Here is a 14988-nt window from a genome sequence, read left to right on the forward strand (position 1 = left end):
ACGCAACTTTGAATAACTGCCATTGATCTTAATTAGTAAAATAATAGCAGAAAACCAGCACTTAACCAGGCCAAGTTCTGCCATAAATGACAAAGAAAAGAAAAAATCTACGTCGAATGCCTCAGTCAATAATAATCGAGTAAAAAAATTAGAAAACGTAGTCTCTAATTGATGGCACGAAAAGATTTGATTTATCAAAGAACTTAATTTTAAACCATTTTTGTGAATCAAACGAGAAACATCGTGGGGTCCAGCACCTGAACTTTTACATGCAAGGATCATGCATGAAAGTCAATACCATAAGTTTTTAAAGGTTTATAAAAAAAATAATTAGTTTCACCATCTGGCTTGGCATTCATTTGATGAACTTGGCGAGGATCAATGCATGCAGGAGAGTTCAACTTTCTCCCTTCTTAACATGTTTTGGTAGCCAAAAGATACTGCTACCCGTTGAAGCACAGCACATATGGCTTTTAGAGAGGCTCAAGTTGGCTTGAATCCCATAGCTATGGAGATTGATTCAGGAGAAAAGCGGCTGAACGAACTTGGATACAAGCAGGAACTCAGAAGAGAAATGGTATATGACGGTTTTTTCAGTCCTTTTATCTGTTTGTTTCCTTTGACATGTTGTCAAGATTATTAACATGGACCCTGAAATGTTTTCAAGATTATTGACATGGGTTTTGCCCTCTCTTTTTGGGGTATTAATGCAGAGTTTATTCAAGACATTTGCGATAACCTTTTCGACCATGGCACTTTTCATTGGAACTCCACTGTACGGATCTAGCCTACTATATGCAGGCCCTGCAAGCATGATATGGGGTTATGTTGTTGTCACCATCTTCACCTGGTTTGTAGGATTTGCCATGGCTGAGATCTGCTCATCTTTTCCAGTATGCATGATTCTTTTCCTCTTCTTCTTCTTCTCTTCCTTCTCCTTCTTAAAGAATCTGTTGTCTTTAAGATTCCGTATATTCTCTTTACCATGTCTTGATTACTAATGATCAGTCAATCATAACAATTAATCAAATACATATATATTATAAATGTTTCCAAAATCCTTATTACAGATTTGTATTTGGAATTGAAACGGGTAACCCTGCAGCTTTCATGAGTCGAAAGGTACAACCCAGTTTGTACAGTTATTTTGGCTTTGAGAATAATCCATTGCATGCTCCTCTTCCCGTGCGTGAACACAATGGATATTCTATTTATTATTTTCTACCCCACGACGCACAGATATATATATATATACATATATATATTTATATATGGCATGATGTCTATAAACAACTTGCAAAGGGAATTTCTTCTTAATCAGATGCCAAAAATTTATTCAAATGCTAATATTTTTCCTCCTTTGTTTCTCAAACATTTACATAAACATGGGATTTATCATAATTACTGTAATAAACAAGCAAGGAAGCAAATTTATAGTGGATGTAGGCTTTTAATTCAACAGAATCGATCACTCATATCTCCTGGTGTAACTTTTCTATCGGCTGTTTTATATTGTACATATATATTGTCTGTTCTTTTTCATCTCAAGAGCCACAATTTTCGGATAAATGAACTGATTTTAAGTCATTAAACAGACTACTGGCTCCCTTTATTTTTGGGCTGCACACTTGGCTGGACCCCGGTGGGGGCCATTTGCATCCTGGTGCTGCGCTTGGCTAGAAACTATCGGTCTCGTTTCTGGAATCGGCGCATCGGTATGTGCTTAATTCTCCCCATTCAGCACTGAAGTCTAAGGTGAAAAACACACTTTTCATTTAGCGTCCCAATCCCAATCTATCAAAATGATACATTGCATCCTCAAAACTATTCTATAGTCACAATGTGTCAAGCCAGTTAACATAAATTATATCACTTTTTTCTTGATCTATCTTAACAATCAGAATTGGACAGTGATGTTATTTGTCAGGTTTTGAAGTTGAAAGATGCAATGTATCGGTTTTAGTAGTTTCTGATGATGTTAAATGCAGACATAAAAAAGTAAGAGAACGGACACTGTACTTTTCAGGAAGTTCATTGATAATGTTAAGTAGTTAGTTATCAATAATGTTTTCATGATTCCAAATATGATGTTTGGTTCTCATCTCAAAGTTTCTTTATTGATCTTCATCTTCTTTTTTTCCTTACTGTTATCAGGCCTACTCTGGAGCACAGGGATTGCAGATAATAATTCTTTTGTCCACTGGGACAAACAAGGGTGGAGGCTACTTGGCAACAAGGAGCGTATTTTTGTCTATGTATATAATCCTTACCTTAATATGGGCAGTTCTGAACTCCTTTGCATTGCAAGTCATTGCATTCCTCAACATGATTTCTGTATGGTGGCAGGTGTGCTCTTAATTTGACGTTCTGTTTCTACATATATATATATGGTATATTAATATCCGAAATATTCACCATGATCCAATTTTGACGAAAAAAAAAGTGGAAAATGTTGTTTGTGTGTGGCTTAAAAGAATGGATATTGCTCTCCAACAAATCAGTTATGTTTCTTACAAAAGAATAAGTTTTTAAGAGTCTAAGACTAATCAAAGTAATTGAGACTCATATACAACTTGAACTCTTAATTGGAATATATAAGCAAATTAGCTTCTCACAATCATGTCACCAAAGCAAATTGCAGGTCATTGGCGGATTTGTTATAATAGTAGCTCTTCCCATGATAGCAAGCCCGACACAATCAGCATCATACGTTTTTACTCATTTCGAAACATCTCCTGAGACAACTGGCATACATAGCAAACCTTATGCAGTAATAATGTCAGTACTTCTAGGCCAATTCTGTTTGTATGGCTACGACATTGCGGCTCATCTTACTGAGGAAACCAAAGGTGCTGACAGAACTGGTCCCTTGGCCATTCTTTTTAGCATAGGAATCATTTCAGCATTTGGATGGGCATATATCTTAGCCCTTACATTTAGCATCCAGGTATATATGTTTAGTTTGAAGATTCTGGTAGATTTTTATTTCTATTTTTGGGCAGTGAACATTATATAGATAATACTAAGGTTAATATTGCAGGATCCTGCATATTTATATGATCCAAACAACGAAACAGCAGGTGCACTCGTTCCTGCACAGATAATTTATGATGCATTTTATGGAAGGTATCACAGTGGTACTGGAGCCATAATTTTTCTCTGTATCATTTGGGGAACCTTCTTCTTTGCAGGGCTCTCAGTCACAGCTAGTGCTGCTAGAGTAGTAAGCAAACCTGAATCTCTCTCTCTCTCTCTCTCTCTCTCTCTCTCTCTCTCTCTCTCTCTCTCTCTCTCTCTCTCTCTCTCTAACAATGACCATCCACGCATAATCTCTACTTTCTAGGTCTATGCACTATCCAGGGATGGAGTTCCATTTTCAAAAGTCTGGAGAAAAATACATCCAAAACAGAAAGTTCCAATAAATGCAGTGTGGTTGTGCACAGCCATTTCCATTATCATAGGACTTCCCATCTTGAAATCCAATGTAGTTTACACTGCTGTCATTTCCACTGGTACAATTGGATGGGTGGGAAGCTATGCTGTCCCAATTTTTGCAAGGCTGGTCATGGATGAGAAGGATTTTAAACCAGGTCCCTTCTATTTGGGAAGAGCAAGCAAGCCAATTTGCTTGATAGCTTTCTTATACATATCTTATACTTGTTCAGTCTTTCTGTTGCCAACTCTTTACCCTCTGCAATGGGATACTTTCAACTATGCACCTATAGCTATTGCTGGATCATTGACACTGATAATGCTTTGGTGGGTGCTGGATGCAAGGAAATGGTTCAAGGGACCAGTGAGGAATATTGAATTCCAGAATGGAGCCATTTAAAACTGTTCTACCATTCCAAGAGGACAAAATTTCATATAAAATAGAGAAAGAAAAGAAAGCAAAGGTTGTAATATGTAGTAGATGTACTTCATTGTCTTAAAATGATCGTTTATATGCCTGGTTTATGTAAACTGGTCGAATAGATTGGCATTACAGCTACACTATGTTTTTTATTTTCCCTAATCAAGCATGTTATAGATATATAAAGTAGTTACAGGATACAAGAGATAACAGGGTCGGAGGCTCCGAGCTTCATCCCAAACCAACTGGTACAATACAGGAAAAGAAAAAAAAAAAGGATCTGGGGCCAAGGACTTGACCCCCACCCATAAGGGGAAGCTGCCTAAAGCAGTTTTGATACAGTTCGATAAACGGACTATAATACAAGGATCTGTGCCGCATGTTGCTGGTCTGAACTGACTGTAAGGGTCCAGGTTAAGGTAGAACTAGCAAGTGGTGAACTAGTTTCCAATGAAGGGAGGTAGATAAAGTAAATCTATCCATCCAAAATATTTGTTTTAATTCTGAAGTTTACTGTTATTGGCTGGTTGTGACATGGTCCTTGGAGTGGTCTGGCTTCAAACTCTGGGATCCATTTTGTGGAATTTTAAAGAGTTAACTATGCAGTTTTCTGTGGCAGGACAGGCAGTGGTGTTAAAAGGGCTACTTAGCTCTATGTTGATTGAAGTGGGGGAAGTGCCCAAGACTAGCAGTATGGGGAACAAGGGTCATGGAACCTAAGTCAAACCTACAAGAAAACCCTACCTCACTCAAAAAATATAATGAACCTATACTCTGATATATTTTCTGAGCCTTCAGGTCTTCCAACCCAAATTAGATCCCATGACCATTCCATCCCATTACAATCAGGAACCAATCCTATTTCATTCCATCCCATTACAACCAGGAACCAATCCTATTTCTACTTCTATCAGGCGGTGCTAGCCCCTACCTTCTAGTGAGACCCTATAGGTACCTTAATTATCAGAAGGATGATATAGAGAAAATTGTAAGAGAGCTACTGACTACAGAGGTTCTTCAGCCAATTCAGAGTCCATATTCCTCACCAGTGCTGTTGGTAACGAAAGCTGATGGCTCATGGCATCTTTGTGTGGATTATAGGGCCTTAAACAAAGCCACTATTAAGCATATATATCCCACACTAGTGGTGGGTGAGCTTTTGGATGTACTGTGTGGGTCTATGATATTCTCAATAGACCTCAAGTCTGGTTACCACCAGATAAGGGTCAAAACTGAGGATATCCCAAAAGCAACCTTCAGGCCTATACAATAACCTGCCACGCATATCAGCAAACATCTGCTCCATCCATGCATACGTATCCCTCACTCCTGTTACCACTTTGATTAAGAGAAGTGATATAGATACAAAAAATTTATAAAAGTAAACTCACATATAAACGTAGTTTTATGTGATATGTTAAATTTATTTTACAATAAGAGTAACTTAAAAATCTTGATGTATTACATCAAATCATATCAATCTATGAATTTGTTTTTATAAAATTATTTTTGTGGCTAAATCATTTCTCTTTAATTAATGTGCTAGAGCTATTGGTTCAAAGGCCCAACATAGTTATAGGCCAAAAAGACCTTCAGCTGGGCATGGCATCAAGGATTATTACAGCGAACAAGAGAGTCTACATAAGACAGAAACTACATGTGGGAACAAGAGAGAATGGCGTTCGGTGCATATAGGAAGTAGAGTCAACCAAGCAACAAGGATTATTTTTCTCTCATATATATATATATATATATATATTTATATATATTATATCCTTCCAGAGCAAAAGTCCTCAAGTCAAATGACCTGCTGCTGATCATGACTGATTCATCGCTTACTTTCTTATTCAAATAAGCTGCAGAGATAAGTTTTATTTTAATGCAACCTTGAATAACTGCCATTGATCTTAATTAGTAAAATAATAGCAGAAAACAAGCACTTAACCAGGCCAAGTTCTGCCATAGATGATGGAGCATCTAAAAATGAAACTTCAAAAACTGGAAAGCTTGTAAATTAATATAAATCAGTCTCATAATTCGGCTGAATTAATGTTCATTCAATAATATTATTATCTCTCAATTATTCAGTCAACTTTTTTCTTCTGTCTCACAGTGCTTACTGCACCTGCAAATTAGGTGTGGGCTTGGTACTTTTATTGGCTAATTCTAGTACAATCTTCTAAGATCAAGTTTTATCTTCAAAGCAGATTTATTTGACTTTACATACACTTTGTTGGCCCCAATTTTTGTGAATCAAATCTTACTATATCAACAGTGTGAGGGTTGTTCTTTATAACAACTTGCAAAACACTAGAGAGAGAAATGAAACAGGTGTAGAGAGAATGAGAAACATTGTGGGGGACCAGTACCTGAAGTTTTACATGCAAGGATCATGCATGAAAGTCAATACCAGAAATTTTTAAAGGTTTATAAGAAAATCAGTTTCACCATGTGGCTTGGCATTCATTTGATGAACTTGGCCGGGATCGATGCATGCATAAGAGTCCAACTTTCTCCCTTCTTAACATGTCTTGTTAGATAAGATACTGCTACCCATTGAAGCACAGCACGTATGGCTTTTAGAGAGGCACTTGTTGGCTTGAATCCCAGAGATATGGAGATTGATTCAGGAGAAAAGAGGCTGAACGAGCTTGGTTACAAGCAGGAACTCAGAAGAGAAATGGTATATGACAGTTTTTCAGTCCTTTAATCTGTTTGTTTCCTTTGACATGTTTTCAAGATTATTAACATGGACCCTGAAATGTTTTCCAGATTATTGACATGGGTTTTACTCTCTCTTTTTGGGGTATTAATGCAGAGTTTATTCAAGACATTTGCGATAACATTTTCGACCATGGCACTTTTCTTTGGAACTCCACTATACGGATCTAGCCTACTATATGCAGGCCCTGCAAGCATGATATGGGGTTATGTTGTGGTCATCTTCTTCACCTGGTTTGTAGGATTTGCCATGGCTGAGATCTGCTCATCTTTTCCAGTATGCATCATTCTATTTCTTCTTCTCCTTCTTCTCCTTCTTAAAGAATCTGTTGTTTTTAAGATTCCGTATATTATCTTTACCATGTCTTGATTACTAAGGATCAGTCAATCATGACATCTAAAATTAATCAAATACATATGTATTATAAATGTTTCCAAAATCCTTATAACAGATTGGTACTTGGAATTGAAACGGGTAACCCCGCAGCTTTAATGAGTCGAAAAGTACAACCCAGTTAGTAAAGTTATTTTGGCTTTGAGAACAATCCATTGCATGCTCCTCTTCCCGTGCGTGAACACAAGCATATTCTATTTTAGTACATTCTACCCCCCCTCCCCAACACACCCAGATATATATGTATATATATGGCATGATGTCAATAAAAAACTTACAAAGGGGATTTTCCTCTTAATCAGATGCCATAATTTATTCACATGCTAATATTCTCATTTGTTTCTCACATAAACATGGGATTTATCATAATTAATGTAATAAAAAAGCAAAGAAGCAAATTTATAGTGGATGTAGGCTTTTAATTCAACAGAATCGATCACTCATATCTCCTGGTGTAATTTTTCTATTGGCTGTTTGATACATATATATTCATTTTTCTTTTGCATCTCAAGAGTCACGATTTTTCAGATATATGAACTGATTGTAAGTCATTAAACAGACTACTGGCTCCCTTTATTTTTGGGCTGCACTCTTAGCTGGACCCCGGTGGGGGCCATTTGCATCCTGGTGCTGCGCTTGGCTAGAAACTGTCGGTCTTATTTCTGGAATCGGCGCATCGGTATGTGCTTAATTCTCCCCATTCAGCACTGAAGCCTAAGGTAAAAAAAACACTTTTCATTTGGCGTCCCAATCCCAATCTATTCAGCATTGATACATTGCATTCTCAAAACTATTATATAGTCACAATATGTCAAGCCCGTTAACATAAAATAGTTAAGATTGAGTTAAATCACTTTTTTTCTTTCTATATCTTAACAATCATAATTGGACAGTGATGTTATTGTGAAAACACCACTTGTCCCAAAAGCTTAAACTGATGGGAAGAGGTAGATTTTATTATTTATTTTATATTTAACACACACCCTCACGTGTAGGTCAGACTCTCCTTCAATGAGTGGCCTAACATGTGAAATATTTAATTAAATGGGATAGAGTGTAGAGTCAAGGTTCGAACTTGGATCCTGGCTTTGATACCTAGTAAAATCACTACTTGTCCCAAAAACTTACGCTGATGGAAAAATTTAGATTTTATTATGTATTTTATATCTTAATAGTTATTTGTCAGGTTTCGAAGTTGAAAGGTGCAATGTGTCGGTTTTAGTAGTTTGTGATGATATAAAATGCAGAAGTGAGAGGATGGACAGTGTATTTTTCAGGAAGTTCAGTGATAATGTTAAGTAGTTAGTTATCAATAATGTGTTCATGATTCCAAATGTGATGTTTGGTTCTCATCGCAATGTTTCTTTATTGATCTTCATCTTCTTTTTTTCCTTACTGTTATCAGGCCTACTCTGGGGCACAGGGATTGCAGATAATAATTCTTTTGTCCACTGGGACAAACAAGGGTGGAGGCTACTTGGCAACAAGGAGCGTATTTTTGTCTATGTATATAATCCTTATCTTAATATGGGCAGTTCTGAACTCCTTTGCATTGCAAGTCATTGCATTCCTCAACATGATTTCTGTATGGTGGCAGGTGTGCTCTTAATTTGACGTTCTGTTTCTACATATATATATGGTATATTAATATCAGAAATATTCAGCATGATCCAATTCTGACGAAAAACAAAGTGGAAAATGTTGTTTGTGTGTAGTTTAAAAGAATGGATACTGCTCTCCAACAAATCACTTACGTTTCATATAATAAAACATGTTTTTAAGAGTCTAAGAATGATCAAAGTAATTAAGACTCATGTACAACTTGAAGTCTTAATTGGAATATATTAGCAAATTAGTTTGTCACAATCATGTCACCTAAGCAAATTGCAGGTCATTGGCGGATTTGTTATAATAGTAGCTCTTCCCATGATAGCAAGCCCGACACAATCAGCATCATACGTTTTTACTCATTTCGAAACATCTCCAGAGGCAACTGGCATACATAGTAAACCTTATGCAGTAATAATGTCAGTACTTCTAAGCCAAGTCTGTTTGGTTGGCTACGACACTGCGGCTCATCTCACTGAGGAAACCAAAGGTGCTGACAGAACTGGTCCCTTGGCCATTCTTTTTAGCATAGGAATCATTTCAGCATTTGGATGGGCATATATCTTAGCCCTTACATTTAGCATCCAGGTATATATGCTTAGTTTGAAGATTCTGGTAGATTTTTACTTCTATTTTTGGGCCGTGAAAATTATATAGATAATATTAAGGTTAATATATCAGGATCCTGCATATTTATATGATCCAAACAACGAAACAGCAGGTGCATTCGTTCCTGCACAGATAATTTATGATGCATTTTATGGAAGGTATCACAGCGGTACTGGAGCCATAATTTTTCTCTCTATCATTTGGGGAACCTTCTTCTTTGCAGGGCTCTCAGTCACAGCTAGTGCTGCTAGAGTAGTAAGCAAACCTGAATCTCTCTCTCTCTCTCTCTCTCTCTCTCTCTAACAATGACCATCCACGCATACTCTCTACTTTTTAGGTCTATGCACTATCCAGGGATGGAGGATTTCCATTTTCAAAAGTCTGGAGAAAAATACATCCAAAACAGAAAGTTCCAATAAATGCAGTGTGGTTGTGCACAGTCATTTCCATTATCATAGGACTTCCCATCTTGAAATCCAATGTAGTTTACACTGCTGTCATTTCCATTGGTACAATTGGATGGGTGGGAAGCTATGCTGTCCCAATTTTTGCAAGGCTGGTCATGGATGAGAAGGATTTTAGACCAGGTCCCTTCTATTTGGGAAGAGCGAGCAAGCCAATTTGCTTGATAGCTTTCTTATACATATCCTATACTTGTTCAGTCTTTCTGTTGCCAACTCTTTACCCTCTGCAGTGGGATACTTTCAACTATGCACCTATAGCTATGGCTGTATCATTGACACTGATAATGCTTTGGTGGGTGTTGGATGCAAGGAAATGGTTCAAGGGACCAGTGAAGAATATTGAATTCCAGAATGGAGCCATTTAAAACTGTCCTACCATTCAAAGGGGACAAAGTTTCATATAAAATAGAGAGAGAAAAGAAAGTAAAGGTTGTAATATGTAGTAGATGTGATGTACTTCATTGTCTTAAAATGATCTTTTCTATGTCTGCTTTATGCAAACTGGATGAATAGATTGGCATTGCATCTACACTTTGTAATATTATTGGATCTGTGTTCTCCTATTTTCAATGGAGATGTCACGATCAAGTTTATATTTCCCCGGTTTTTCTCTCTCTCTCTCTCTCTCTCTCTCTCTCTCTCTCTGTTTTTTTTTTTTTTTTGGTTTCTAAGTAAGATAATGGAGAACCTCACAAATTTTACTTTAGTGGAGAGAGACTTGGAATTCCAAAGGGGTTCCGGGGAGGATCCCCGACCTTTGTTGAAACACACCATCAAGATGTAACTTGACACGGAGCATCCTTGTAATGACCAAGCTAGGAAAACAATGCATGGCTGCCATCTTTCACGTTATCTTCTCAACACTCGACGCTGCTAATTTTGACACCCATGCTTTTATTGCCACCGCATTGTATACTTGTCATCACCTATGTATCTGCTTGAGGAATAAAAATCTGGAACAAACAAAATTCACCTGTTTCCTTTACCCTGGGTCGACATGATCACCAGTCTCACCTGGTTGCTGACCCAAACTTCCATCACCAAGATCCTCACACACCTTCGTAGATTTAGGCAAATCAACAGAACAAGTTTATGTTTATTTAATTTCATATGTTATCAAATTTTAACATTAATGACAAGTAGTAGTAGGTGAATAAACAGGAGCGAAGCTGATGATCTGATCTTCACAAGATAATATCTAAAGAGTCTTTTTTTCTATTGGATAGAAAATTAAATGATCTTTTCTATTTGACTTGGCAAATAATAAATGGTTTCAATCCTTTAGACTTCAAGTTTATGTAAAAAGGACTGAAAAAATAATCTGCCTCAAAAGAATACAGATTTTTGACTAGATTTCATTTGAAAAACCAAACAACGTGAACGGCCCGGCATTTGGACTAATTTACACATTTTTCATACGCAATAGTGTTAAAAGTGTGATACCCCATATGATAAGGATGAGGGTATGTGGTGTATGAGATCCCACGTTACTTGAAAATGAGAAGTTCTTGCTCATTATAAGGTTTTAATTGAGCTTATTAACTAGTCCTTTTAGAGTATAGATAATGTGGTTTGAATCTTCCACTGTGGCATTCCAAAAAGTTCAATCTTTCTTCATGAAGTCATACGATGTTGATATTCCCTCATCATGAACTCCAGTGGCAATAAAACTCTTTTAAGGGAAAGATAGTAAACCAGTGTGCTGACCAAATCCAAGCATGTGCTTTGAATTTCAAACTGTGACCATATATATACATATATATATATATATATATATATATGCACACACTTATATAACAACCTAGCTAGCTATATGACACAAATAAGGTACATTAATCGTTTCCATGAGTTGAAAAACGCAAAAATGTCTTGGTGAGGGGATATGCCAAAAGTTGAAAGAAGAGACATTCAATTTGCTTGCAAGCGGCCAGAATCATTTTTATCTGCTGAAGTTGAACCTTATTGCTGAATTCTTGAATGATATTTTTGCTGCACTACAAAGCTTTCTTCATCTGAGTAAACATGGTGTAGACTCCTTTCCTTGGCCACTTCCATTTTTTTGGTCAAAAAAAGCAACTACAATTCGACTGCTTATATTTCTGATCTGAGTCAAATAAAGCCACTACGTTCCTTTCCATTTTTCGTCTCAACTACGATCAGCTGCTTCCACTTTCTCATCCTGTTCTGACCTTTTCTAGAAACTTGAGCCAATGTAATATGGTTAATTATATTATATCAAGCACCGCTTCTCGTGACTACCAATCGAAATATGGAACATAGTCATGACTCACCCGAATCTATACTCCAACAGTACTGTTAATTAATGACTTGTACATAAGTTTCCACCAGATCGTTCCCCTTTTCTGTTTTTTTAATCCATACGAGGACTGGAGATGCTGACTATTTCAAAACAACTAGTCTTGTTGTCTGACTTTCCGCCTGGAAATGTATTTAATGATTTTCCTTTCTGTCTGCCTAACAAACCTTGGCAACAGTACTGCAAGTATGAGTTCCAGAGAAGAACATGATCATTTAGGCGTCAGTCAGCAGGCTTTGGAAATGGATTCCGGAGAGAAGCGTCTCAATGAGCTTGGATACAAGCAAGAGTTGAGAAGAGAGATGGTTATCTGAATTAAACTTTCCTTTTCTTAATAGTTTTATATCATTTTAATTCGAAGAATACCTGGAAAAACTTACAAATGTTTTTGTTGATGATGAAAGATATAAGCTTGAAACTTCCCAAGTCTTGTAAAGAATCTAACACTTTAAACATCCACGCTCTTCATTTTTTTCACTCTCGGGTTTCTTCAGACTCTATTCAAGACGCTTGCAATAACATTTTCGAGCATGGCAGTTTTTACTGGAACGCCACTATATGGCCCAAGCCTACGTTATGCAGGTCCTGCAAGCTTAATATGGGGATGGGTGGTGGTCACCTTCTTCACCTGGTTTGTTGGACTAGCCTTGGCTGAGATATGCTCCTCCTTCCCGGTATGTATATCTTAACACCAATTAGTAGTGGCCATTCACAACCCACACACACACTCACATAAGAAAAAAGTAATGACTCTGATTTTCAGGAATAATCAATCGTTTAGATTTCTGGTAGATAATCCTACAGTTCCTCCAGATAAAATTCTTCATTTTTTGATCATTTGTTTTTCAAATGAATATAACAATCTCAACTTGCGCGCCCATGTTGGTCACTCGTCAAAGGAGTTGCTTGTTTATTCTTTTTTGTTCTTTTTTTCAAGGTTTCTTATTTCTCCAGTTTCGAATTTGCTTAAGTTAAGGTGATCTTGAGCAGACTACAGGTTCTCTATACTTTTGGGCTGCCCATTTGGCTGGACCAAGGTGGGGTCCATTTGCATCATGGTGTTGTGCATGGCTCGAGACCATTGGTCTTATTTCTGGAATTGGAGCTCAGGTTTGGCAACTTCTTTTCCACATATTTTCAGTACTGACAACTGCACTACCAAATTCTGAATTTTTTATAAAATAAGTACAACAATAATCCAGGATAGAAAACAATAGCTTGCAATGATATCAAGAAATGTTTCTTTCTCCACTTTAACTCGTCCTCTTTTCTCCACATTAGGCCTATTCAGGAGCGCAGGCACTGCAGATGATCATTCTTTTGTCCACTGGAACAAACAAGGGTGGAGGCTACTTTGCATCAAGAAGTGTATTTTTGGCCATGTATATGACCCTTACCCTTATATGGGCTATACTCAATTCATTCGCCTTACAAGTAATAGCATTCCTGGACATAATTTCCATATGGTGGCAGGTGAGCCCATTTAACCATTCTGTTTCTCAAATATCTTGTTTGTAGGAGCGTGTTTAACTTCATATGAACAGGTTCATAAAGATCAACATTTATTTGCCTGGTAAACAACTTATTTTATCTTTGTAAGCAGTATAAGTTCTAGTTTTAGTGTCAAAGAGAAAAATAGAACCAACTGCATCAAGTAATGCTAGTTATAAATTTACGAGATTCTTGTGGTTTTCATTCTGTTTTCAACTCGAAACGCTCATGCGAGCATACAGGTAATCGGTGGTTTAGTGGTGATTATAATGCTCCCTCTAGTGGCACAGCAAACACAACCAGCTTCTTATGTGTTCACTCACTTTGATACATCCCCTGAGGCAACTGGAATACGCAGCAAACCTTATGCAGTGATACTATCTGTGCTTTTAAGCAACTACTGTCTATACGGTTATGACACTGCAGCTCATCTAACTGAAGAAACAAAAGGGTCCGACAGAACTGGTCCTATTGCTATTCTTTCCAGTATTGGGATCATTTCTGCATTTGGGTGGGCTTATAACCTAGCTCTTACCTTCTGCATTCGGGTATGACTTTAATGGGGGTCCTTTTTTCTGTTTTTGTGATAAATTTGGGGAAATACAGCTTCAAGATGACTGGGTATTGTGATTTCAATGCAGGATCCAAACTACTTGTATGATGTGAACAATGAGACAGCCGGTGCCCTTGTACCAGCACAGATCATTTATGATGCATTCCATGGGAGGTATCAAAATTCCACTGGAGCTGTTGTATTTCTGTGTATAATATGGGGATCATTCTTCTTTTGTGGGCTTTCAGTTACTACTAGTGCTGCCAGAGTTGTGAGTATAAGTGGATCTCACTTCATCCCCCTCTGTGTTTTTTTGGCATATTTTAGGAATGAATATAAACAATAAGGTCTCTTCCGTTCTTTCTAGGTTTATGCACTATCTAGGGATAAAGGAATTCCATTTTCACCGATATGGAGGAGAGTTCACCCAAAGCAAAAGGTTCCCAGAAATGCTGTGTGGCTATGCGCTGCCATATGCATGATCCTTGGCCTGCCCATCCTGAAGTTAGATGTAGTTTTCACTGCCATCATTTCCATAAGTACAATCGGATGGGTTGGTGGCTATGCTGTCCCAATCTTCGCCAGGTTAGTCATGGCAGAGGAAAATTTCAAACCAGGACCTTTCTATTTGGGTAAAGCAAGAAGGCCAATTTGCTTGGTAGCCTTCCTGTGGATATGTTACACCTGTTCAGCATTCTTACTGCCAACTCTCTACCCTCTTCAATGGAGAACTTTCAATTATGCACCAATAGCCCTTGTTGTAGCTTTGACTGCAATAATGCTTTGGTGGGTCTTGGATGCAAGGAAATGGTTCAAGGGGCCGGTAAGGAACATTGATATACAAAATGGGGTCATATGAATATGTTACAGTTTCTGAATTGAAAAAGCTTTTCCATGGAGAAGTCTGATAAAACCAAATTCAAGAATTCATCATCTTGATTGAATCACAACTCAATTCCAAAATTAATTTTGCGATAA

The 14988-nt window shown here is 37.4% G+C and overlaps 3 protein-coding genes across 3 annotated transcripts; all 3 read left to right on the forward strand.

Moving 5' to 3' along the window:
• The first annotated feature begins 60 nt into the window (after positions 1-60).
• Positions 61-4042, forward strand: LOC122297750 (amino-acid permease BAT1 homolog). Its single transcript, XM_043107899.1, has 7 exons — positions 61-577; positions 714-893; positions 1596-1715; positions 2155-2346; positions 2642-2947; positions 3041-3223; positions 3344-4042. Exons 1-7 carry the CDS (start codon positions 467-469, stop codon positions 3830-3832), a joined length of 1581 nt encoding a protein of 526 aa, XP_042963833.1. The 5' UTR covers positions 61-466; the 3' UTR covers positions 3833-4042.
• A 1555-nt stretch (positions 4043-5597) lies between these two features.
• On the forward strand, positions 5598-10263 carry LOC122297748 (amino-acid permease BAT1 homolog). The gene is made up of 7 exons (XM_043107898.1): positions 5598-6536; positions 6672-6851; positions 7528-7647; positions 8374-8565; positions 8859-9164; positions 9258-9440; positions 9523-10263. Exons 1-7 carry the CDS (start codon positions 6426-6428, stop codon positions 10012-10014), a joined length of 1584 nt encoding a protein of 527 aa, XP_042963832.1. The 5' UTR covers positions 5598-6425; the 3' UTR covers positions 10015-10263.
• A 1219-nt stretch (positions 10264-11482) lies between these two features.
• Positions 11483-14988, forward strand: LOC122296314 (amino-acid permease BAT1 homolog). Its single transcript, XM_043105905.1, has 7 exons — positions 11483-12271; positions 12461-12640; positions 12957-13076; positions 13248-13439; positions 13700-14005; positions 14099-14281; positions 14378-14988. The coding sequence occupies exons 1-7, from the start codon at positions 12095-12097 to the stop codon at positions 14867-14869; spliced, it is 1650 nt and encodes a 549-aa protein (XP_042961839.1). The 5' UTR covers positions 11483-12094; the 3' UTR covers positions 14870-14988.

Source organism: Carya illinoinensis, chromosome 15, assembly GCF_018687715.1.
Source record: "Carya illinoinensis cultivar Pawnee chromosome 15, C.illinoinensisPawnee_v1, whole genome shotgun sequence".
Lineage (NCBI taxonomy): Eukaryota > Viridiplantae > Streptophyta > Magnoliopsida > Fagales > Juglandaceae > Carya > Carya illinoinensis.

Excerpts from the sequence above, each read along its gene's own strand:
- LOC122297748 (XM_043107898.1), top strand. The coding sequence starts at position 6,426 with ATGGCTTTTAGAGAGGCACTTGTTGGCTTGAATCCCAGAGATATGGAG. Across the intron at positions 8,566-8,858 it reads TGATTTCTGTATGGTGGCAG|GTCATTGGCGGATTTGTTAT; the intron begins GTGTGCTCTTAA and ends AGCAAATTGCAG. Across the intron at positions 9,165-9,257 it reads CCCTTACATTTAGCATCCAG|GATCCTGCATATTTATATGA; the intron begins GTATATATGCTT and ends TTAATATATCAG.
- LOC122296314 (XM_043105905.1), top strand. The coding sequence starts at position 12,095 with ATGTATTTAATGATTTTCCTTTCTGTCTGCCTAACAAACCTTGGCAAC. Across the intron at positions 12,641-12,956 it reads AGATATGCTCCTCCTTCCCG|ACTACAGGTTCTCTATACTT; the intron begins GTATGTATATCT and ends GATCTTGAGCAG. Across the intron at positions 13,077-13,247 it reads TTTCTGGAATTGGAGCTCAG|GCCTATTCAGGAGCGCAGGC; the intron begins GTTTGGCAACTT and ends TCTCCACATTAG.
- LOC122297750 (XM_043107899.1), top strand. The coding sequence starts at position 467 with ATGGCTTTTAGAGAGGCTCAAGTTGGCTTGAATCCCATAGCTATGGAG. Across the intron at positions 1,716-2,154 it reads TTTCTGGAATCGGCGCATCG|GCCTACTCTGGAGCACAGGG; the intron begins GTATGTGCTTAA and ends TACTGTTATCAG. Across the intron at positions 3,224-3,343 it reads CAGCTAGTGCTGCTAGAGTA|GTCTATGCACTATCCAGGGA; the intron begins GTAAGCAAACCT and ends TCTACTTTCTAG.